A 23,670-nucleotide genomic window follows, 5' to 3' on the forward strand; every position below is an offset into this window, starting at 1 on the left:
ACTCAGTTGTGTCCGACTCTTTGCAACCTCATCAACTGTAGTCTACCAGGCTCTTCTGTTCATCTAACTCTCCAGGCAAGAATACTGGAGTGGGTTGCCATTCCCTTCTCCACGGGATCTTCCTGACCTGGGGATCAAACTCAGGTCTCCTGCTTTTGGACAAATTCTTTACTGTCTGAGCCACCAGGGAAGCCCATTTATATTTTCTTTTATGTAAAGAAATATCTCTGGAAAGATACCCAGTAAGGTAGTAATAATTATTGCCTGCAGGAAACTACTGGTTAGCTGAAAAATAAGAGTAGGAAGGTGACTTTTTCTACATGTTCTTTTGTAACCTTTGAATGTTTGTTGAATGAGAGGAGAAAAATTGCAACAAAATTTTGGAAACTGTAATACAAGTGAAAAGTGATAATTGACTTAGCAGTCCCAAGAGAGCTAAATCTTAAGCCAGTAGTGGAAAACCCAAGGAAGAAAGCAGTTTAAACCACCAATTTCTCAAAAGGCTTAGGAACTAGCAAAATCAAGTAGTTTTTAAAGTCAGAATGTAGGTGGAACTAAAAGTAGAAAGATGTCAACTATCTCTTTTAAAAGCAGTCTGAACTTTAGATCCTCTCTTCTACTCCAAAAACAACAAATTGATTCGTCACCTTTGACCGGACATTGTGACATGCCCCATACCAATGGACAACTAAAAATTTCACTGAGGTAGAAGTCCCCTGAATTTTAGTCGAATTTCTTTCCTACATACTGGCTTACAAATGTCTTACCATTAAGTTAGAATAGGCGCTACTTCTTGCTCACTAGGTCCACTCAGCATGTAATGTAATGGGCCAGTGTGATAACCTGTGGAAGGGAATGGCAATCAAAATTCCTGTGAACTAAGTTATGACACAAGGCTGGAGAACTGATACACCCATGAGGTAGGGTAGTGAAGGAGGTGTACTGCTGGTATTGGCAGCTGAAAGCAGACTGCTCCTGTAGGACCTTACAGACAAGAGTGGAGAAAAGGCACTTACCAGATCAACAGCTATATGCCAGGTACCAAGAGATGTGTTAATTTGCTCAAGCAATGGAATTGCATCTAGTACAGCAACTGCTGTTGGAGCTACTACCTAAGTAAGTTTATGATAATACACTCTCCAAGACTCATCTGTCTTCTGCACAGGCCATACAGGCCAAGTTGAACGGGGATATGGTAGAAATCACCAACTGCATCTTACAAGTCCTTGATGGTGTACTAATTTCTACAATTCCTCCAGGAATTCAGTATTGTACTTATTGTTTTCCTAAGAAGAGGCAGCTCTAGAGATTTCCACTTGGTCTTTCCCACCACAGTTGCCTTCACTCCACAGATCAGAGAACCAATGTGGGGATTCTGCCAGCTGGTAGGCATGTCTATTCCAGTTTTACTTTCTAAAACTGAAGAAATAGCCATAGGATGCATTTGGGGATCATCGGACCCAACATAAAATTTCACTGATCACTTCACTGCCATAAGCCCCTGCTCTGACTGGGGGCAACAATAATGTTCAGAACCTTTGGAAACTGTCCGTTCATAGCCAGTATCCAGTAGATACTGAAAGGTCTGACTATTCCCTTTACTTCAGTGTACAGTTACCCTGGTAATTTTCAAATCTTTTGGATCCTTTTTGATAAGTTTTAAATTCTTTATTCATGACTTTGAATAATCCCTCTTATTTCTTTAAACATCCTAAAGATATTTAAATATATTTGATATTTCCAATATCTGAAATGGTATTCTAATTCTCCTCTTTGTTGTTTCTGTGGACTCTCACTCATAATGTTTATTTTCTCACTGATTTTGTAATTTTGGGTTATGAGTTTATCTTAAACTGATCTTAATGTGTGGGAATTCTGTGAGGCCTTAAGCTTATGGTGTATGTACGTCTAGAAAGGATTTGTGTTTGCTTCAGTCCGGTGCCCTGAGGTGCTATCACCCCAAGACCACTTTAAATTATGTTTTAAACTTAGGGTTTCCTAGACCCTGTAGATAAAGACAAATCCTAAGCTGACATAAAGGAATGCATGTAGTTTCTAGGTTTCAGCAGTGATTTCTTTCTCATTTCTACTCAGAGCTCACATAAGTTAACAAGTTTTTTTATCATCTCCTTTGACCAGTGAGTGGATTCTTTCTAGCTGGCCTTTTCACTGAGAAAATAACCTTTTGAATGGTCTTAACTTTTTGAGCCAGGGTGGTGGTTCTAACTCTTCTTTACAAGGGCCTAATGCCTTGTCTCCTTCTCCCTTTCAACACAAAGCCCTTGGTCCCCAAGATCAGCAAATAAAGTCAAGGCTTTTATACCTATCTAACACTGTAGCTTCCTGTTGACCCCTCTTTGGTACTTGGGGATTTCCCTTAATTTCTTATGAATTCAACTATGCATTTAAAAGATACTTGTATTTTCTAAATAGACATTTCTCCAAAGAAGACATACAGATGGCCAAGAGGCAAATGAAAAGATGTTCAGTGTCACTAATTATTAGAGAAATGCAAATCAAAACTATGAGATATCACCTCATACCAGTCAGAATGGCTATCATCAAAATATTCACAAACAATAAATGCTGGAGGGTATGTGAAGAAAAGGGAAGCCTCCTACACTGTTAGTAGGAATGTAAGGTGGTACAACCACTATAGAGAACAGTATGAAGGTTCCTTAAAAAACTAAAAATAGAACTACCATATAACCCAGCAATCCCACTCCTGGGCATATATCCAGAGAAAAACATGATATGAAAGGATACATGCACCCCAGTGTTCATTGCAGCACTGTTTACAATAGCCAAGACATGGGAGCAACATAAATGTCCATCAGTATAAATGGATAAAGAAGATGTGGTACATATATATAATGAAATATTACTTGGCCATTAAAAAGAATGAAATAATGCCATTTGCAGCAATATGGATGGATCTACAGGTTTGTCATGGGCTTCCCTGGTAGCTCAGTTGGTAAAGAATCTGCCTGCAATGCAGGAGACCCCAGTTTGATTCCTGGGTCAGGAAGGTCCCCTGGAGAAGGGCTAGGCTACCCTCTCCAGTATTCTTGGGCTTCCCTGGTGGCTCAGGTGGTAAAGAATCCGCCTGCAGTGTGGGAGACCTGAGTTCGATCCCTGAGTTGGGAATATCCCCTGGAGGAGGGCATGGCAACTCACTCCAGTAATCTTGCCTGGAGAATCCCCAAGGACAGAGGAGCCTGGTGGGCTACAGTCCGTGGGGCTGCAGAGTCAGACACGACTGAGCGACTAAGCACAGTGCACAGAGATTCGTCATACTGAGTAAAGTAAGTCAGACAGAGAAGGAAAAATATCATACGTCATCCCTCATGTGTGGAATCTAAAAAGAAATGATACAAATGACCTTACGAAATAGAAGCAAACTCACAGACTCAGAATGGACTTATGGTTGCCACGGAGATGGATGCGGGGAGGGGAAAGATATGGAATTTGGGGTGTACATATACACACTGCTATATTTAAAATGGATAACCAACAAGGACGTCCTGTATAGCACACAGAACTCTGCTTAACCTTGTGTGGCAGCCTGGAGGGGAAGGGAGTTTAGGGAAGAATAGATACATGTATATGTACACCTTCTTTGTTCACCTGAAACTATCACAACATTGATAATCTGCTATACCCCAATACAAAATAAAAAGTTAAAAAAAAGATGTCTGTGTTTCATCTAGTATATATATTGTTAGCTTGTAGAAGAATGTGTTTCAGATATCCAGTTTATCTGTAAGTGCTTTTTTTTTACATATTAAGAAGATTAATGTCACGCTGATTATATACACTGAAAATACTTACCTAGTTTGTTTTTTGTCTTTAACCTTATTTGTATTCTCCTAAACAGAAAATTTTAATTTTTATATGGTCAAATCGTCTCATTTTTCCCTTTGTGGTTTCATACCTTTTAAATCATGTTTCCAAAGACCTTTCCTACCATAAGATAGTATCCTTTTTTTCCCTACTATTTTCCTGGTTTATTTTTTCAATAAATTTCTCATTATTGAGTAGTTTTAGATACATCAAAAAGTTTCAAAGTATGTAATTCCTCTATTTTTAGCTTATAGTTTCCTCTCCCTGAAATTTTTTATATATGCATCCCTTTACCATTTATTAAAAAATAATTTGTTTAATACAACTGAGTTCCAGGTACTGTTCTAGGCCCTGCAGACATGGCAATGAAGAAACAGCTCAGATTCCTCCTTTAATATATTGTTATACTGAGCTTATATTCTAGTGAGATAGACAATAACTGGTCAGTATACTGCGGAAAAATGTCATTCTCGTGTGGCTCTTATCCATTTGTATTCTGAGGCTATTTATCTCACTTGTTGTAAAGTTAGTAGTGAGTGGGAATTGTATTTTTTTTAAGGTATGTAGTACATCATAAGTGGGCTTCCCGGGTGGTGCTAGTGGTAAAGAACTCGCCTACCAATGCAGGAGACAAAAAAGACACTAGTTCAATTCCTGCTTTGGGAAGATGCCCCGGAGGAGAGCATTACAACCCACTCCTGTGTTCTTGCCTGGAGAATCCCATGGACAGAGGAGCCTGGGGGACTACGGTCCATAAAGTCTCAGAGTTGGACATGACTGAAACAACTTGGCATGCATGCACGTGTGCACATCATAAGCACATAATAATAAATTTTTTAACTGGATGAGTGAATGGACCTATGTCATTTACATAAATAGTATATTTTCTTCACTAATTTTTATCAGTTGTAGAATAGGCCCATTAACTCCATACAAATCCCTTCTGTTTAATCAGCAATGTTTTAAGTGTTTTTAGGGTTTGATCACCATGATAAAAAAAATAATAAACAGTTAACACTGAGTACATACTGTGTGCCATGAATTAAGTCATTTAATATTCTTTAAGATAAGTATTTACATTGTCCTCATCTTCTGGTTGAATAAATTTTAGCTTAAGGACTCAAAGTCAAGAAGAGAGAGGTTAGGAACTCAAGTTGCATTTGGATCTAAAACTTGAACCAAGACTAGTACTTCTTTATTCATAAACTGTCCACTACTCTTCAACAAGCATCCTCTACTCTTATCAGGCATATTCCTTCTTTCTCTCTGGCATTACATTCACTTGCAACCTCCATAGATGCTTGTATTGAACTTTCAGCCTCTCCACCAGCCCCCCAACAAACACACACACATACACCTAAAATACTGTACTCTTCTTACAAACCTTAGCCTTTAAATTCTGAGCTCCATCTCACCCCCTTTCCAACAACTCTTTCTAAATTTCTAAAGTATCGATAGCCTGTAAGTCTCTTCCAACTGTGACACACATACCACTAGGGCTATAAGAGTTCCTGGGGTACATAGGAATATACAATTTTCAAGAATTGTTATATAGATCTTCCATTTCTACCGTATTCTCTTCTAAAACTTCCATAATTATGCCTATGATGAGGGTGTTAGGCTCCTTCTTCATTCCTACCATCCCTTTAACAATTACTTGTCTTCCACTTCACAAAGAAAACCCAAAATAAAAAGGATGAGTTGAGAGGAACTTATCTTTCACCCACTATAAATTTTACTGTGATGAATTGCCATGTGGTTTTTAAAACTTCCAGGGGCACCAAACAAAGGAATAATTCAAAATATTGACATTAGTGTCTAAGAAAGAAAATGACTTGATGATTGGGTTAAAAATCTTTTGCAATCGGGTAATCTCCAATTTTAACAAAACTGAAGGAAGACTAAATTGAGTGGCAGCTAATAGATCATTAAAAGAACTTTATTTTAATGATCCATTAAAGTAAATGGATACATACATATGGATATGTATGTGTGGATACATATATATCCATATGTAATTTCTGGCATATAACTCAGAATGAATTTGATAGTTTGTTTGACATCTGTATTTATCAGGATGAGGTTTCTCAGCACTAGAAACCTCCTAGAAAATAGGAATAGGATTAATACTGAATGTTAAAAAATAAATAAATAAATAAATAAAAAATAAAAGAAAAAAAATACTGAATGTTGTGCCATTTAATCAATAATTTATTTATTCACACATACCTTAACTAATGAAAAAAAGAACCCAATGTGTTCACCACTGAGATACATTTCTAATTAAATTTTATCCTCAATGCCAATAATTATCAAAATAGATAATATATATGTTGTTTTGATCAATTTATATGAACAATAATTTAAAAATAGCTCAATCTAGATAACTCCTTAGAGCCTATGGTCATAGGAAATTTTAAAATCTGATGACATATATTTTTGATGCAGAGAAATATGATAAGATAATCAATAAAAGACTGCCAACCACAAAGTCCTATTACATTATGATAAAACTATGGGAAATTGAAATGGAAATATGAATTCAAGGAGAAAATGAATAATATTAATTTCCATCTGTTAAAAAAAGAGCTTGCTCATGTACTTTTAAAATTGAAAAATGAGAGTATCAAATTCCTATATTAATATTTAGATTAATAAGAATGGTGTTATAGTGTTATTTTTAAATATTGATATTTAAATATACTGGAAGTTATATATCCTTAGCAACTACTTACACTTAGAATTTTAAAATCTAGATGTCAACATAATACATAATAGAGTATATAATTTTTCATATTCTTTTAGGGAGTACATGAAAAGAAATACATAAAGGCTTGTTCTCATTTCTTTCTTGAGTAGGTTTCTTAGCTTCTTATCTAGATTACAAGTTCTCTTTGTGTAAAAATTATATCCTATTTCTTCTGTTTTCCCCAGAGATTCATGAAGAGGCGCAAGTAAGCAAAGTAACATGCTCATGAATTTTATGTGTGTTTTGCAAATACTGCTCAATTCTGCTCTTTGATCAGGAAAGTTTCTTCACCCCAAATATAATTTCTCCCCACCCCACCCCCATCTGCTATTGATGCTTGGCATTCCTTCAAACAGTGTTACAAATTTTAATTCCACATTTATTCAAAATGTATATATTCTCAGGAGATATAACATTGATCTAGAATCATATTAGATTAAACTACTTCCTGAGAACAAGTTTTTGTGAAGGAGAGTGAGGACAGTCAGGACTCTTACAAGTTGACACCTTGACCTGATTGCAGACAAGCATCTTTTCTTTACTGAAGTGACGCTGAGGGGCCTATTAGGTAGGACCTTATTGGAAAAGGTCAGTTTTCATTCCAATCCCTAGGAAAGGCAATGCCAAAGAATACTCAAACTACTGCACAATCGCACTCATCTCACATGCTAGTAAAGTAATGCTCAAAATTCTCCAAGCCAGGTTTCAGCAACACGTGAACCGTGAACTTCCACATGTTCAAGCTGGTTTTAGAAAAGGCAGAGGAACCAGAAATCAAATTGCCAACATCTGCTGGATCATCAAAAAAGCAAGAGAGTTCCAGAAAAACATCTATTTCTGCTTTATTGACTATGCCAAAGCCTTTGACTGTGTGGATTACAATAAACTGTGGAAAATTCTGAAAGAGACGGGAATACCAGACTACCTGACCTGCCTCTTGAGAAACGTGTATGCAGGTCAGGAAGCAACAGTTAGAACTGGACATGGAACAACAGACTGGTTCCAAATAGGAAAAGGAGTACATCAAGGCTGTATATTGTCACCCTGCTTATTTAACTTGTATGCAGAGTACATCATGGGAAACATCGGACTGGAAGAAGCACAAGCTGGAATCAATATTGCCAGGAGAAACAGCAATAACCTCAGATGTGCAGATGACACCACCCTTATGGCAGAAAGCAAAGAACTAAAGAGCCTCTTGATGAAAGTGAAAGAGAAGCGTGAAAATGCTGGCTTAAAACCCAACAGTCAGAAAACTAAGATCATGGCATCTGGTCCCATCACTTCATGGCAAATAGATGGGGAAACAGTGGAAATAGTGACAGCCTTTATTTTTGAGGGTGCTCCAAAATCACTGCAGATGGTGATTGCAGCCATGAAATTAAAAGATGCTTTCTCCTTGGAAGAAAAGTTATGACCAACCTAGACAGCATATTAAAAAGCAGAGATATTACTTTGCTAACAAAGGTCTGTCTAGTCAAGGATATAGTTTTCCCAGTAATCATGTACGGATGTGAGAGTTGGACTATAAAGAAAGCTGAGTGCCGAAGAATTGATGCTTTTGAACTATGGTGTTGGCGAAGATAATTGAGAGTCCCTTGGACTGCAAGGAGATCCAGTCCATCCTAAAGGAAATCAGTCTTCAATATTCATTTGGAAGGACTGATGTTGAAGCTGAAACTCCAATATTTTGGCCACCTGATGCGAAGAGCTTACTCATTTGAAAAGATCAACGATTGAAAGCGGGAGGAGAAGGGAACAAGAGGATGAGATGGTTGGATGGGATTACCGACTTAATGGACATGAGTTTGAATAAACTCTGGGAGTTGGTGATGAACAGGGAGGCCTGGCATGGTGCAGTCCATGGGACTGCAAAGTGTCGGACATGATTGAGTGACTGAACTGACCGAAGTGAATCTTGTTATCTTAAAATGTAAATTGAGGGAGTGATTCTAGTAAGATCTTTACAACCTTGAGACATTCTTTTGATTTACTGTAATAACCTATTTATTTATTTATTTATTGACCTTCTTTTTTTTTCCATTTATTTTTATTAGTTGGAGGCTAATTACTTTACAATATTGCAGTGGTTTTTGCCATACATTGATATGAGTTAGCCATGGATTTACATGTGTTCCCCATCCCAATCCCCCCTCCCTGTAATAACCAATTTAAAAAGTATTTAATTCCCTCACTAAGACTAGCTAGGGGGCATTTTCCATCCTCCTTCTGACGCCTGTGTCAGAAGCTTTCTCTGTCTTTTTTCATACTTTAATAAAACTCTGCTACACAAAAGTTCTTGAGTGATCAAGCCTGGTTCCTGGTCCTGAAGCTAAATCTTCTTCAGAGATCATGAATCTGACATCGTTCACTATAAGCTATCACTATCAAAGGGGCTCTCAAGAGTCTTCTCCAGCACCACAATTTGAAAGCATCAATTCTTCCACCCTCAGCCTTCTTTATGGTCCAACTTTCACATCTGTACATGACTAGTGAAAAAAGCATAGCTTTGACTATATGGAATTTTGTCTGCAATGTTTTTGCTTTTAAATATGCTGTCTAGGTTTGTCACAGATTTTCTTCCAAGGAGCAAGCATCTTTTAATTTCATGGCTGCAGTCACGATCCTCAGTGATTGTGGAGCCAAGAAAAGAAAATCTGTCACTGAAAAAAGCTTTCATTTTCTCCCCCATCTATTTGCCATGAAGTGTTGGGACTGGATGCCATGATCTTCATTTCTTGAATGCTGAATGTTAAGCCAGCTTTTTCACTCTCCTATTGCACCCTCATCAAGAGGCTCTTTAGTTTATCTTCACTTTCTGCCATTAGAGTGGTACCATCTGTGTATCTGAGGTTGTTATTTCTCCCAGTAATCGTGATTCCAGCTTGTGCATTTTACGTGAAGTACTCCTCATATAAGTTAAATAAACAGGGTAATAATATACAGCCTTGTCATACTCCTTCCCCAATTTTAAACCAGTCAGTTGTTCCATGTAAGGTTCTAACTGTTGCTTCTTGACCCACATAGAGATTTCAGAGGATACAGATAAGGTGGTTGGGTATTCCCATCTCTTTAAGAATTTTCCAGTTTGTGATTCACACAGTCAAGGCTTTAGTGTGGTCACTGAAGCAGAAGTAGATGTTTTTCTGGATTCCTTTGCTTTCTCTATGATCCAACAAATGCTGGCAATTTGATTTCTGGTTCCTCTGTCTTTTCTAAACAAAGCTTGTACATTTGGAAGTTCTCGGTTCACATACTGCTGAAGGATTTTGAACTTGAAGGATTTTGAACATAACGTTACTAGCATGTGAAAGAGTGCTACTGTACAGCAGTTTGTACATTATTTGGCACTGCCCTTCTGAGACTGGAATGAAAACTGACCTTTTTCAGTCCTGTGGCCACTGCTGAGTTTTCCAAATTTGCTGATATATTGAGTGCAGCACTTTAACATCATCATCTTTTAGGATTTTAAATAGCTCAGCTGGCACTCTGTCACCTCCACTAGTCTTTGCTGTAATGCTTCCTAAGGCCCACCTGACTTCAGACTCCAGGATGTCAGGCTCTAGGTGAGTGACTACACCATTGTGGTTATCCGGGTCATTAAGACCTTTTTTGTATAGTTCTGTGTATTCTTGCCACCTCTTTTCAGTTGCTTCTGTTTCTGTTAGGATCTTACCATTTCTGTCCTTTATTCCATCCTTATTACCAGACCATCACTGCATGAGATGTTCCATTGATATCTCCAATTTTCTTGAAGGGATCTCTAGTCTTTCCCATTCTATTGCTTCCTTCTACTTCTTTGCACTGTTCATTTAAGAATACTGGATTTTGGTTTGCCATTCCCTCCTCCAGTGGATCATAACTCTCCATTATGACCTGTACATCTTGGGTGGCCCTACACAGCATGGCTCATAGTTTCATTGAGTTACACAAGCCCCTTATCCAAGACAAGGCTGTGATCCATGAAGGGGAAAGGGTACTATTATCTGTATTAATATTTATATCTGACCATTGTCATGAATTCTTTCGTTGTTTGAAATAATTTTCTAGTTAATTCTTTTGGGTTTTGAAGATATATAATCATTAATTTGCAAATAATAATCATTTTATCTCTCCTTTTTTAAATTGAGTTTTAATTGAGGCAAAATTGTTTTACCATGTTGTTTCTGCTGTACAACAATGCAAATCAGCCATTATCATACACATATCAACTCCCTCTTGAGCCTCCCTCCCCTCTCTTTCCCTTCCTTCTTTTTCTCTTTTTTTAGCAGCTCCGTGTTGAATGTGGGGTCTTAGATCCTCAACCAGGGATCAAACTCGCACCTCCTGCAGTGGAAGCATGTAGTCTTAACCACTGGACTGCCAGTTAAGTCCCTCACTTCCTTATTTCTATATTCTAACTTCATTTTATGTGTGTGATTATATCAGTGAAAATCTCTTGAATACTGTTAGATAACAGTGATGACAGTAAATTTATTTGACTTACACAGGAATATATTCAATGTCTTTCATTAAGTCTCATTTTTGAGTTGTCATAGACAGACACTATGGGAATAGCCACCCATTTCTAGTTTTTAAGTTTTTTTTTTAATGATTGGATATTGCCTTTTATTAAATACCTTTTTCTTAGTACCTATGGAAAAAACACTATCAAATTTTTATTAGATATATTAACATAGTAAACTATATTAATAGATTTCAATATTGCACCATCTCTGCATTCTTGTAGCTGATTTTTTAAATACAAGTTGGATTCTACTGATAATACTTTAGCTGGGATTTTGGGTGAGATGGATTTGTAGTTTTTCTTTCTTTGCAATATTTGTTACATTTTAAGATCAATATTATGTTATTTTCATAAAAAGAATCTGGAACGATGTTTTTTCTTTCTGCAGTATAAAACAGTTTAAAAAATGTAAAGATCTGTTCTTTAAAAGTTTGGTATTATTCCCCTGTAAAACTATTTGGTTCCAGTACTTTATTTTGGGGGAGGGTAGTTCTTTGATAACTTTCTCATTCCTTTTATGGGAAATGGTGAGTTTCTATCTCTTGTGAATTCACTTTTGGTAATTATATTTTCATGGAGAATTATGTATTTCACACAAGTGTATCTATGGTTACTTTCTTTTTACCTTATTTTGTATATACATGCCTTTCCCACTGCTCTTTTCCTAAAGCTAAGTTAACTAATAATGGTTGATCTATATTTCCTATTTTCCCCCCAAAGAACAAATTTAGATTTATTCATTTGTCATACCATTTTCTATTTTCATATTCATTACTCTTTGCTTTTATCTTTGTTTTTTTCTTTCTTTCAGTTTTCCTTAAGCTTGTTTTTTCTTTTCTTCTTGAGTTCCTTGCTTCATTTCAGTTTTTTTTTTCTTTTTTTTTTTTTCATTTCAGTTTTTGTTTACTAATAAAATTTAAAATAATAAAACATAGTTTAAAGATGATTTTTTCTCTTAGCATTGCCTTTTTTGTATCACGTATGTTTTGATACATAGTGTTTCATTATTATTATTTTCTAGATACACTACAATTTTTGCCTGAATTTCCTCTTGACTCAAAAGCTATTAAACAGCACAAAAATTTCCAGGTGGTAGAGACTTTTTGTTCTCTGTGTCTGTTACTTATTTCCAGTTTTACTGCACTGTGTTCAGGGAATGCTGACTGATCTATTTGTAGTTTTTAATTCATCTGAGTTTTTGGGTTTGTGCTGTGGCTTAACATACTGTCAACTTTTGTGAATATTCCATGAGCACTTCAGGGAGGTACAGATTTTTTATACATATATTTCTTTTTTTTTTTTTTTATTTTTCAGTGGGTTTTGTCATACATTGATATGAATCAGCCATAGAGTTACACGTATTCCCCATCGCGGTCCCCCATCCCACCTCCCTCTCCACCCGATTCCTCTGGGTCTTCCCAGCCCACCAGGCCCGAGCACTTGTCTCATGCATCCCACCTGGGCGGGTGATCTGTTTCACCACAGATAATATACATGCTGTTCTTTCGAAACATCCCACCCTCACCTTCTCCCACAGAGTTCAAAAGTCTGTTCTGTACTTCTGCGTCTCTTTTTCTTTTTTGCATATAGGGTTATCGTTACCATCTTTCTAAATTCCATATATATGTGTTAGTATGCTGTAATGTTCTTTATCTTTCTGGCTTACTTCACTCTGCATAATGGGCTCCAGTTTCATCCATCTCATTAGAACTGATTCAAATGAATTCTTTTTAACGGCTGAGTAATATTCCATGGTGTATATGTACCACAGCTTTCTTATTCATTCATCTGCTGATGGGCATCTAGGTTGCTTCCATGTCCTGGCTATTACAAACAGTGCTGCAATGAACATTGGGGTGCACAAATCTGTGTTTTTTAAATGTTTTAATAGGTAAGTTTAGGACACATTTATTAATGTGACAGATATAGTTATTTTCAGTAATATTATTTTAAGCTATATACTGTTTTCATAAATTTTGAAGAATCACTATACTGTGTAAATTTGTTTGCTCTATTATGTTTTTTCTGTCATAATTAGAAAGGTTTGTATTTGTTCTAGTGGTTGTCTTTATAATTTCATGTTTATATAATTCCTGTAAGTTATTTCTTTATCAATATCCATTAATGAGCAATGAAAATCTCCACTATACAATGATAAAGTTTGTACAGTTCCTTTTCTTACTCTTCCCACCCTCCTCAATTATAGTTTATCATCTTTGGGCTTCCCAGGTGGCTCAGTTCTGAAGAATCTGTCTCAAATGTAGGAGATGCAGGTTTGATCCCTGGGTCAGAAAGATCCTCTGAAGAAGGAAATGGCAACCCACTCCAGTATTCTTGCCTGGGAAATCCCACGGACAGAGGAGCCTACTGGACTATAGTCCTTGGGGACTAAACAGCAACCTAGCAACTAAACAGCAGCAGCATATTATCTGTATTAGAGTTTATCTTTATGTTACTTTATATAATATATTCCCATTATTTGCCACTTTTAAATGATTCTATTGAAGACCAGCTAGTAAGGATAAGAAAATGTCATAGCCAAATTACAGCACTACTGATCTTCAAATACCACTGTAGATCTTATATGATTTAAATAACTTCTTTGCTCTCAAAAAAAAGGTAAAAGAATTGGTAAAATCATCACAGTAATGGAATTCTTCTGAAACTCTTTGAGAGATTAATCATTTTAGAATTTATTTATATTAAGAGCACAGTGGATATAAAAGGAATTCTAATATTTTATTATGAATCCTTGGTCAAGATTCCTCATGAAAAGTTCAGAATTATTTTATTATACTTATAAATCAAACATGAGGAGATAAATTGAAGTGTTCAACGTAGGCAAGACTCCCTATCTGCTCTCTTTCTCCATTTATATTTTGAGCTGACTCTGCAGATAGAAAATGTCAGATACTTAGATAGGTCAGAGAAAATGGATTTAAACAAAGACTGGACCCATCTATACATAAGGTGAGCTTCCCAGGTGGCCCAGTGGTAAAGAATCCGCCTGCCAATGCAGGAATCGAAGGAGACATGGGTTTGATTCCTGGTTGGAAATGATTCCTGGAGGAATAAATGGCAACCCATTCTAGTATTCTTGCCTAGGAAATCCCATGGTCAGAAAAGCCTGCTGGGCTACAGTTCATGGGGTCGCAAAAGAGCCGGACACAACTGCGCATGAGCACGCACACAGGGATACATGAGGTGATGGCATCGTTTCAGTGATCTTCTTGAGCTTTTGACCATAGTTGAACTTATTGATCTTCTGGAAGGAAATTCTGACTTCCAATTTTTCCTGAATTACTAGTCAGTGGTTTTTAGTCTAGAACTGTCTGTCTTTCCTAATAGAGTGATTAAGGGAACAAGGGATTCACCTAGAGCCAAATGTACTGAGTACCAGAGGCATAGAACACAGTCACTAGAAGAAGGAAATAAAAATCCTTTTACCCTTGTTTGGGACATAAGCTCATCTCCCAGAAGCTTCCTATGCTGGATATTTTCTATTTGCCCTTCCAAACCACTCTCAACCTTTCTCTACCCCTGTTGCCTGACAGAAGATAGATATAACAGCCAAATGTGGTCATGGGACAGATATGCACAAGGAAAATGGCACAGCAGAACAACATACTTGTCATATGGGTCATGTGGCTGTAAACATCACTACCACTTTCACTCTGTCCTCAGTGTGCTTGTACAAAACTCCAGTTTTATGGAGTGAGAATTTTACAGTTTGTTGAGTCATTCACGAGTTAATAGACATTTGCAGCTCTGCTGTTTAGTGGGTACAGATTTAAGATTGCTGTCTTCTTGGACTTTCCTGGCGGCCCAATGGTCAAGAGTCTGTCTGCCAATGCCAGGAACATAGGTTTGATCCCTGATCCGGGAAGATTCTGCCTGCCGTCCGGTAACCAAGCCCGTACTGAGCCCGCATTCTAGAGCCTGTGAGCCACAACTACTGAAGCCTGTGGCCTCAAGTCTATGCTCCACAACAAGAGAAGCCACCACAATGAGAAGCCTGTGCGCTGCAACTAGAGTGCAGTCCCTGCTTGCTGCAACTAGGGAAAGTCCATGAGCAGCAATGAAGCAAAAAATAAATATTAAAAAAAAGAAAAGATTGTTGTCTTCTTGCTGGATTGACTTTTTTTTTTTCTTTTGGAAATTTAAAAAAAAAATTATAGTTGATATACAATGTTGTGTTAGATTCAGGTGTATAGCAAAGTGTATCAGATATTGAACATAGTTCCCTAGCTATACAGTATTGCGATGGCCAAATCACATGGTAACTATTTTTAGTTTTTTAAAGAACCTCCATACTGTTCTCTATAGTGGCTGCACCAATTTACATTCCCACCAAAGTGTAGGAGGGTTGCTTCTTCTCCACAGCCTCTCAGGCATTTATTACTTGTAGATTTTTTGATGATGGCCATTCTGACTGGTGTGAGGTGATACCTCACTGCAGTCATTAGTATTTGCATTTCTCTAATAATTAGCATTATCAAGCATCTTTTTCTGTACTTCTTCGTCATCTATATGCCTTCTTTGGAGAAATGTCTACTTAGGTCTTTTGCCCATTTTTCATTTTATTTTTTTATATAGAAATGTTTGATATTGAGCTGTTTGTATACTTTGGACATTAAGCTCTTGTCAGTCACATAATTTCCAGTTTCTCCCATTTTGTAGGTTGTCTTTTCATTTTGTTTATGGTTTCCTAGTTTGATTAGGTCTCCTTTGTTTGTTTTTGCCCTTATTTCTTTTGCTTTGGGAGACTGACCTAAGAAAACATGGCTGCAATTTACTTCAGAGAATGTTTTGCCTATGTTCTCTTCCAGGAGTTTTATGCTGTCATGCTTCATATTTAAGTCTTTAAGCTATTTTGAGTTTATTTTTATATATGGTGTGAGGGAGTGTTCTAACTTCATTGGTTTAAACCTGGATGTCCAGCTTTTCCAAAACTACTTGCTGAAGACAGTCTTTGCTTCATTGTATCTTCTTGCTTCCTTTGTTAAAGATTAATTGCCTGCAGGTGTGTGGGCTTATTTCTTAGCTCTCTATTCTGTTCCATTAATCCATATGCATGTATTGGAGAAGGAAATGGCAACCCACTCCAGTGTTCTTGCCTGGAGAATCCCAAGGACTCAGGAGCCTGGTGGGCTGCCATCTGTGGGGTTGCACAGAGTCGGACACGACTGATGTGACTTAGCAGCAGCAATCCATATGTCTGTTTTTGTGCCAGTGCCATGCTTTTTTTTTTTGTCTACACCAGGTGGCATGTGGGATCTTCCCATGCCCCCTCCAGTGGGAGCATGGAGTCTTAACCACTGGACCGCCAGGAGGCCCCCATGCTGTTTTGATTCCTGTAGTTTTGTAATACTGTCTGAAGTTCTGGCTGGAGGCGGGGGTGGTTATGCCTCCAGTTTTGTTCTTTTTCCTCAGGACTGCTTTGACAATCCTGGGCCTTTGGATTCCCTATAAATTTTGGGATTATTTATTCCTGTTCTGTGACTCTTTTATCACTGTGTGTGCATGTGTGCACGCTCAATTGCTCAGTCATGTCTGACTTGTTCAGCCCCATGGACTGTAGCCCACCAGGTTCCTCTATCCTTGGAATTTTCAAGGCAAGAATACTGGAGAGGGACTGCCACTTTCTACTCCAGGGGATCTTCCCAAACTAGCAATCAAATCCGCATCTCTAGCATCTCTTGGGTTTTTTAAGCGGTTGTTTTAAGTGTTACATTATACATACATCTTTATCACAATATACTATTGTCAATATTTTATCATTTTGAATGAAGTGTAAGAACCTTAATTTTCTTAAGTCCTTTTATCCTCCCGTTTATAATGTAATTATCCTAAGTAGTTCCTCTATATACACTAACAACCATATCAGACAATGCTATAATTTTTCTTTCAATTATCAAATATAATTTAGAAGAGTCTATAGAAAATCTATTATATTTATCTATATTTTAATTCTTTCTACTTTTTCTTCCTTCTGGATATTCCAAAAGCCTTTATAATTTCCTTTTTGTTTCAAGAACTCCCTTAAGTAATTCTGTTAAGGTAGGTCTGTTGGTGACAAACTCTTATTAGCTTTCCTTCATCTGAGAATATCTTGACTTCTGAATCATTCCTTAAGGATATTTTTACTGGATAGAGTTCTACGTTAGCAGTTCTTCTTTTCTTTCAGCATTTGAAAAAGGTGACACTTCCTCTGGCCTTCATGGTTTCTAATGAAAAAAATCTATTACTTGAATTGTTTCCTTATAGGTAAGCTGTCAGTGTCCTGCTCTCAAGAATTTTTCTTTGTCTTTGTTTTAAGGATTTTAATTATGTGTCTTAGAATGGATTTCTGCAGCCTCTTGAATCTTTAGATTTATAACTCTTGCCAAATTTGGGAAATTTTCAGTGATTACTTCTTTAAATATTTTTCTAGTCCCACCCTCCTTTCCCTTTCCTCTTGGACAGTGATGATGTATTAGCTTTTTGTTATAGTCTCACAGATCCCTGAGGCTTTGTAAATTTTTTTTAAGTTTCTTTTCTCTCTGTTACTCAGATTGGGTAATTTCTACTCTGTTTTCAAATTCCTTTGTCTTCTTCATTTTGCTGTTGAGCCTATCTATAGTAGATTTTTGTTTTTAAAATTGAGTATTGCATTTATCAGTTCTAAAATTTTTATCTGGTTTTTCTTTATATTTCTATTTCTTTGGTGAGACTTTATATTTTTCCATTTAAGCATATTCATAAGTGTTTGCGGAAACATTTTTATGATGGCTGCTTTGAAATCCTTTTCAGATAATTCTAACATCTGTGTTATCTCAATGTTTGTTGTCTCATTTAAGTTTGGATTTTCCTGTTCCCTGATAATCATGGGATTTTTTTTTGTTTTAAATTGTATTCTGAACACTTTGGGTATTATGCTGTAAGAATGAATCCTATTTAAATCTTCTGTTTTAGCAGGAGTTTTTTGTCACCGCACCAGTGAAGGAAGTGATTTCCACATAATTATTGCCAGGTTGGGTGTGACTCTATTTGGTCTCTAATTATATCCCGGAAGGGAGAGTGTCTGGTTATCTCTGGGTGGGGGTGGAAGCTCAGGTTCCTCATATGCCCCCCACTGACACCCTGGGAATAGAGAAGCTTCATTACCATTACACATTTCACTAGGAACAAAGTCCTGCAACTTCTGGCTTCCCACTAAGCTTTCACTGAAACCACTCTGCCTTGGAGGTAAAAAGATGCCTCACTGCCACTCTCCACATGGCCTCCACTCCGCTGCCTCCAATACCACCTCAATAGGGAGGGGGTGAGATAGTTACCCTGTTAAAGTTGAATAGGTTGAGGGGAGTCCAGGCTACCATATGGCTTCATGGACACTATGTGGGATAAAGTCTTATTCACAATAGGTAGAAATCAAAGTCCTGGCTTTCTACTGGGTCTTTTCTGAGTATCTCAACAGCAAGGCTGTCTCAGGAAGGGGATTTACTAGAACCTCTGAAGTCTTTTCCATCCCTAAGACTCTGAGCTTTGTAAAGGGGAGGAAGTAAAAAATTGGGTTTGTCTGAGGAGAAAAAGAGTTATCTAAGTGTGAGGGAGCTTGGTAAAAGCATTGCCCTTAGCCCATTCTGAAACTAGGGGGCGTTTCACCTGAGTCCTGTGTAAAAAATATTTTCATGTTTCTGCACAGATGGGGCTTCCTGAGCAAAAAACTAGAACCTGGGTCAAAGGACAAGTTTTGGAAATTAAAGGGTGGCAGAGTAGCCAGAGACTTCTGAAGAAATTCAGAGATTTATTTCCTTGTGTTTACATTTCAAAGGGGGATGAGAGAGGTCAGTTGCTTACATTCCAAAGGACTGTAAATGCCAAGGTTTTTCTCTCTCTCAGGAGTGGAGGTGGGGGGCAAGACGTGGCTTATTTACATTCTCACATTAATAATTTTTGGGGATTCCCTGGTAGCTCAGACGGTAAAGCATCTGCCTACAATGCGGAAGACCCGGGTTCGATCCCTGGGTCGGAAAGATCCCCTGGAGAAGGAAATGGCAACCCACTCCAGTATTCTTGCCTGGAAAATCCCATGGACTGAGGAGCCTGGTAGGCTACAGTCCATGGGGTCACAAAGAGTCAGACATGACTGAGCGACTTCACTTTCACTAATAATTTTGGGGTTCTTTTCTTTCAGTACAAATCCCGGGTGTGTAGGATGACATGAGGCTCTCATGTGTTGCCTGTGGGTTATGGGTATGGGGAATGGGCACAGTTTTTGCTGTAAGTAATAATAACTGATCTCTGTTCCAGAACTCTCACCTCTGCTTTGAGGATAAAATAAACAAGTATAGATATACTTACCACAAAAGGGAGGATGCACTCGTGCTGATTTTGTACAATGTATAAGCTGAAGAGAGGGATGCGGCTGGGGCCCATCAAGCTGCAGGCTAGAGAGAAAAAGTTCTGCAGAGCCTCACAGAGGTTGGAGCAGACGTCAGCCCAGGATCGTAGAGCAATATGCACAATGAGAAGCCTTGGAGGTTGCTGGTACATCTGTGTGGGATTAGAGGGCCTTTTACTAGCTATTTGCCCATGATACATGGCAGCCAGACCAGAGGTAGAACTGTAGCTACCACTGAGATAGTCTCTACACCTGTAAGAAAGAAAAGAGAAATCACTGGTTTTCATAAAACTGAAGGTGTAAACAGTGAACACAGATCTAGGGGACTAAGCCTAGAAAGAAGGCAAACCAGATGATGACTCAAGTTTCTCTAGGCTATCCTAATCTTAACAGCTGCCAAGGTATCTAGATGTTTGCCTGTAATGTAAGGCTGAGGATGATTAGCAATGGTGAATGGAACTAATCAAAAAAGTCAAACTCTAGCCTCAAAGTAAGCTATCTGCCCTCATGAACTTTGTTTCTTTACTGGCATTGTACTATAGTATAATTTGTCTCTATGACTGCCTCTCCCACTGTATTGCGAGCTTCCCAAGGACAGAGAAATTACCAACTCTATATATCAGAGTTTAGCAAAGTGTTTATTTTGTACATAGTAATTCTTAAAAATGAAAATATAACTATATTTTCACCCTCCAAGACTCACTCAAAACCCTTTTTGACTTGCTCTTCAGTCTTATTGGAGGCTATTCTTTACCTCAAATTTTTCACTGAAATAAAACCAAATATACCATTAACTTCAGTGCATTTGCTCATGCTGTTTTCTCCACCTGCAACAGCTCTGCCTTTTTTCTTTACTGGCTACTTACACTTATCCCCAGGGCTCAGATTTGGAAAGGAAAACAAATGAAAACTTGGAACAAACACCAGCAACGAGAAGGGAACATCATTACAAATAAACATGGAAAAGGTTACAAAAGGACATAATGAACAACTTTATACCAGTAATTTAATAAAATGGACAAATTTCTAGGAAATCATATTTAACAGACACTAAATCAAAAAGAAATTTAAAAAACAGAAATAGTCTATAACCAGTGAAAAAATTTAATTGGTAGTCAAATATGTTCCCATGAAGTAAACTACAGGACCACATAATTCCACTGATGAGTTCCATATTACTCTCAAAGATCAAGAATTTCAAACAAGATTCTTGCAGAGCACAGGAGAAAACCACTCATTTTAGTAGGTTAGCATAACCTTTGATACCAAAATCAGATAAATTTTTATAAGAAAAAAATTATAGGACAGTCTCATTCCTGAACTTAGAAGTAAGAATCCTTAGCAAAATATAAGCAAATTGATAAAAGCAATATATAAAAGGAATAACACATCATAACCAAGCTGGGTTTATCTCAAGAACATAAGGTTGACATAACATTAGAAAAAGTCACTGTAATTTATCACATTAAAAGATTAAATAAGAAATATTATATGATCATCTCAACAGATGCAGCAAAACAACATTCATACATGATAAAGAATCAATCTCAGTAAACTAGGAGTAGACAATAGGAATAATCTGATAAAATGTTTATAAAAACAAGCAAATACAGTTCTTAATGTTGATGCTGAAAGTTCTCCAAGACAAGGAGGCTGCTACCATCACTTCAACACAGTAGTGAAGGTAGCAATAAGGCAAGACAAATAAACTTGGCACATTAAAAAAAAAGCAGTGCAATGGAAGAAATAAAACTGTCACTGTTTGCCAAGATGATATGACTGATTGTTCATACAGAAAATCTAAAAGAATCTACAGATTTTATAAATTCATAATATTCCCCAAAGATCTCATCTTTTATTAAATTTTATTCTTAGAGGTGAGCTTCCCAGGTGGCTTAGTGGTAAAGAATCCACCTGCCAAGGAAATCAACCCTGAATATTCATTGGAAGGACTGATGCTGAAACTGAAGCTCCAATACTTTGGCCACCTGATGTGAGGAGCTGACTCACTGAAAAAGACCTGATGCTGAGGAAGACTGTGGGCAGGAGGAGACTGGGTTGACAGAAGCTGAGATGGTGCATCACCGACTTAACGGATTTGAATTTGAGCAGAGCCTGGTGTGCTGTGGTCCATTCGGTCGCAAAGTATCAGACAAACACAGAGACTGAACAACAAATGCAGGAGTGTAGGTTTAATCCCTGGGCTGAAAAGATTCCCTGGAAAAGGAAATGGCAACCCACTTTAATATTCTTGCCTGGAAAATCCCATGGACAGAGGAGCCTGGTGGGATACAGTCCATGGGGGTTGCAAAAGACTCAGACACACTCTTTTGCGTGCCAGATCAAGTGTGCTAGATTCCTGTTGTTCAGTTATGTCCAACTCTTTGCAACCCCATGGACTGCAGTATGCCAGGTTTCCCTGTCCTCCACTATCTCTCAGAGTTTGCTCAAACTCATATCCATTAAGTCCGTGGTGCCATCCAACCGTCTCATCATGAGTCATCCCCTTCTCCTCCTGCCCTCAATCTTTCCCAGCATCTGAGTCTGCTCTTCACATCAGGTTCTCAATATTTATCTACTGTATACATAGTATCGATAGTGTATATATGTCAATCCCAATTTCCCAATTCATCATCCCACCCCACAGTCATTTTTAGACTGTACAATTCCAGTATTATTCTTTAAATGAAGTAAAAGGCAGCTTTCTTCCTTGTATCATCACACACGATAAATTAATGCATCTAATGTGTCTGGGCATGGTTCTAAGCAGCATCTGACTATTTGTGATCCTATATTTTCCACTTTTGACAAGAATGCCCACTCTTTGATGTTTCTCTGTAAACAGGTTAAGTCTGGGCCTTGAACCACCAAAAGCCATCAAGTTACTCCCTTACCAAAAAACCCTTCAATGGCTTCCACATACACTTGGAACAAAATCTGACATCTCTACCCTGGATCCGGAATTCTGCAGGCATCTTCCTCCCAACTCTCTGTCTTCCCGCCATGCGACTCCCCGCCAACCCCCTCCCCTGCTCCACCTTCCTTGCCCTTGCCCGCCCCCTTCACCTCCCCAAGGCGGTTGGCCGCTTGCTCTGGATCCTGCCTCTGGATATTCTCTTCTGAGTGGTCCCCTCCTTAACCCTACTCATCCGTTAGGTCTCAAACTTCAGGTCTGAATAGCTTAGGACCCTTTAATAAGCCCCTATAAAAGCGCCTGTAACGTCTATATTGGACACTTTACGTGTTATGAGTCAATGGTTCTCCCTCCCACTGGGCTGCGTTAAAAATTTCATGATCCTAAGCACCTTTGTTTTCGTGAACCCTCATTTAAAAGAAAAAAAACTTAAAACATTTTCGTAGGCCCTCAAATTTCGTTCCCCCACCCTTGTAAGAAAAACCAAACTGAACCAAACCAAACCCCTTTTCTTTGACCCAAAGGTTTCACTGTTTCCTATTGATTTACAAGAAGTTAATATATTTTCCTGTCCCCTTTCCCACTCAAAGTGTCTTGGTCTGTCAGTAGGGCACCTACCCGGCCTGACGGACTGGCGCCTAGCCCCCAGGCGCGGGAGGGTCAGCAGAGGAGGAGACTCGGCTCTGCCCGCCCTGTCAGAACCCGAGCGGCAGGCGGCTTCAGACACGCGTCTGACCTGGGCCTCCGGGCGTCAGGCTTCCCTGGCAGCTGACCGGTCTGCCTGCCGACACCCCCGTGAGGGCAGACCCGAGTTCGGCCCAAGCCTTTTCGGCGAAGCGCTGTCGACAACGCTGCTCCCAACCTTAGGTCCTCTACCCCATTCAAAGAGAATACCCACTTGGTGAAGGCAAAGACCGGGCCCTTCCGGCCGTCGGCGTGCTCCACCGCTTCGGAGGGCGCCCCCCTCAGGCCGGGCGGCTCACTGCTGACGCCTCCTCAGGGTCCACTTGAGGCTGCTCTTAGGGATCGCGGTCTTCAAGGCTGCACCAGGGTTAACAGCCCTTCTTTGGCGCTTAGGTAGAGTTTCGGATTTGTGTTGAGAATATTATGCCAAACCCGACACTTCCTCAAGCCACTCCTACCCCATGAAACTCCAGCGGTATCCCAGTCTTATTCCTGGGTTCACTCATTGAGTCTGTCACTCTTATTCTTCCAACTTTATTGAGATATGTGATTGACATCCAGTACTGTATACGTTAAAGGTGTACAGCATG

General features: G+C 38.5%; 1 protein-coding gene across 1 annotated transcript in view; it reads right to left on the reverse strand.

Moving 5' to 3' along the window:
* Positions 1–23,214, reverse strand: part of M1AP (meiosis 1 associated protein) — a 90,721-nt gene extending 67,507 nt beyond the window's left edge. Inside the window, exons 1-2 of the mRNA XM_065927422.1 lie at positions 23,015–23,214; positions 19,443–19,734 (exon numbers count right to left, since the gene is read on the reverse strand). Coding sequence (XP_065783494.1) covers positions 19,443–19,682 — 240 coding nt within the window. The 5' untranslated portion in view covers positions 19,683–19,734; positions 23,015–23,214. The remainder of the gene's footprint in view (positions 1–19,442; positions 19,735–23,014) is intronic.
* Positions 23,215–23,670: the final 456 nt, after the last annotated feature.

Source organism: Muntiacus reevesi, chromosome 3 (assembly GCF_963930625.1).
Source record: "Muntiacus reevesi chromosome 3, mMunRee1.1, whole genome shotgun sequence".
Classification (NCBI taxonomy): Eukaryota; Metazoa; Chordata; class Mammalia; order Artiodactyla; family Cervidae; genus Muntiacus; species Muntiacus reevesi.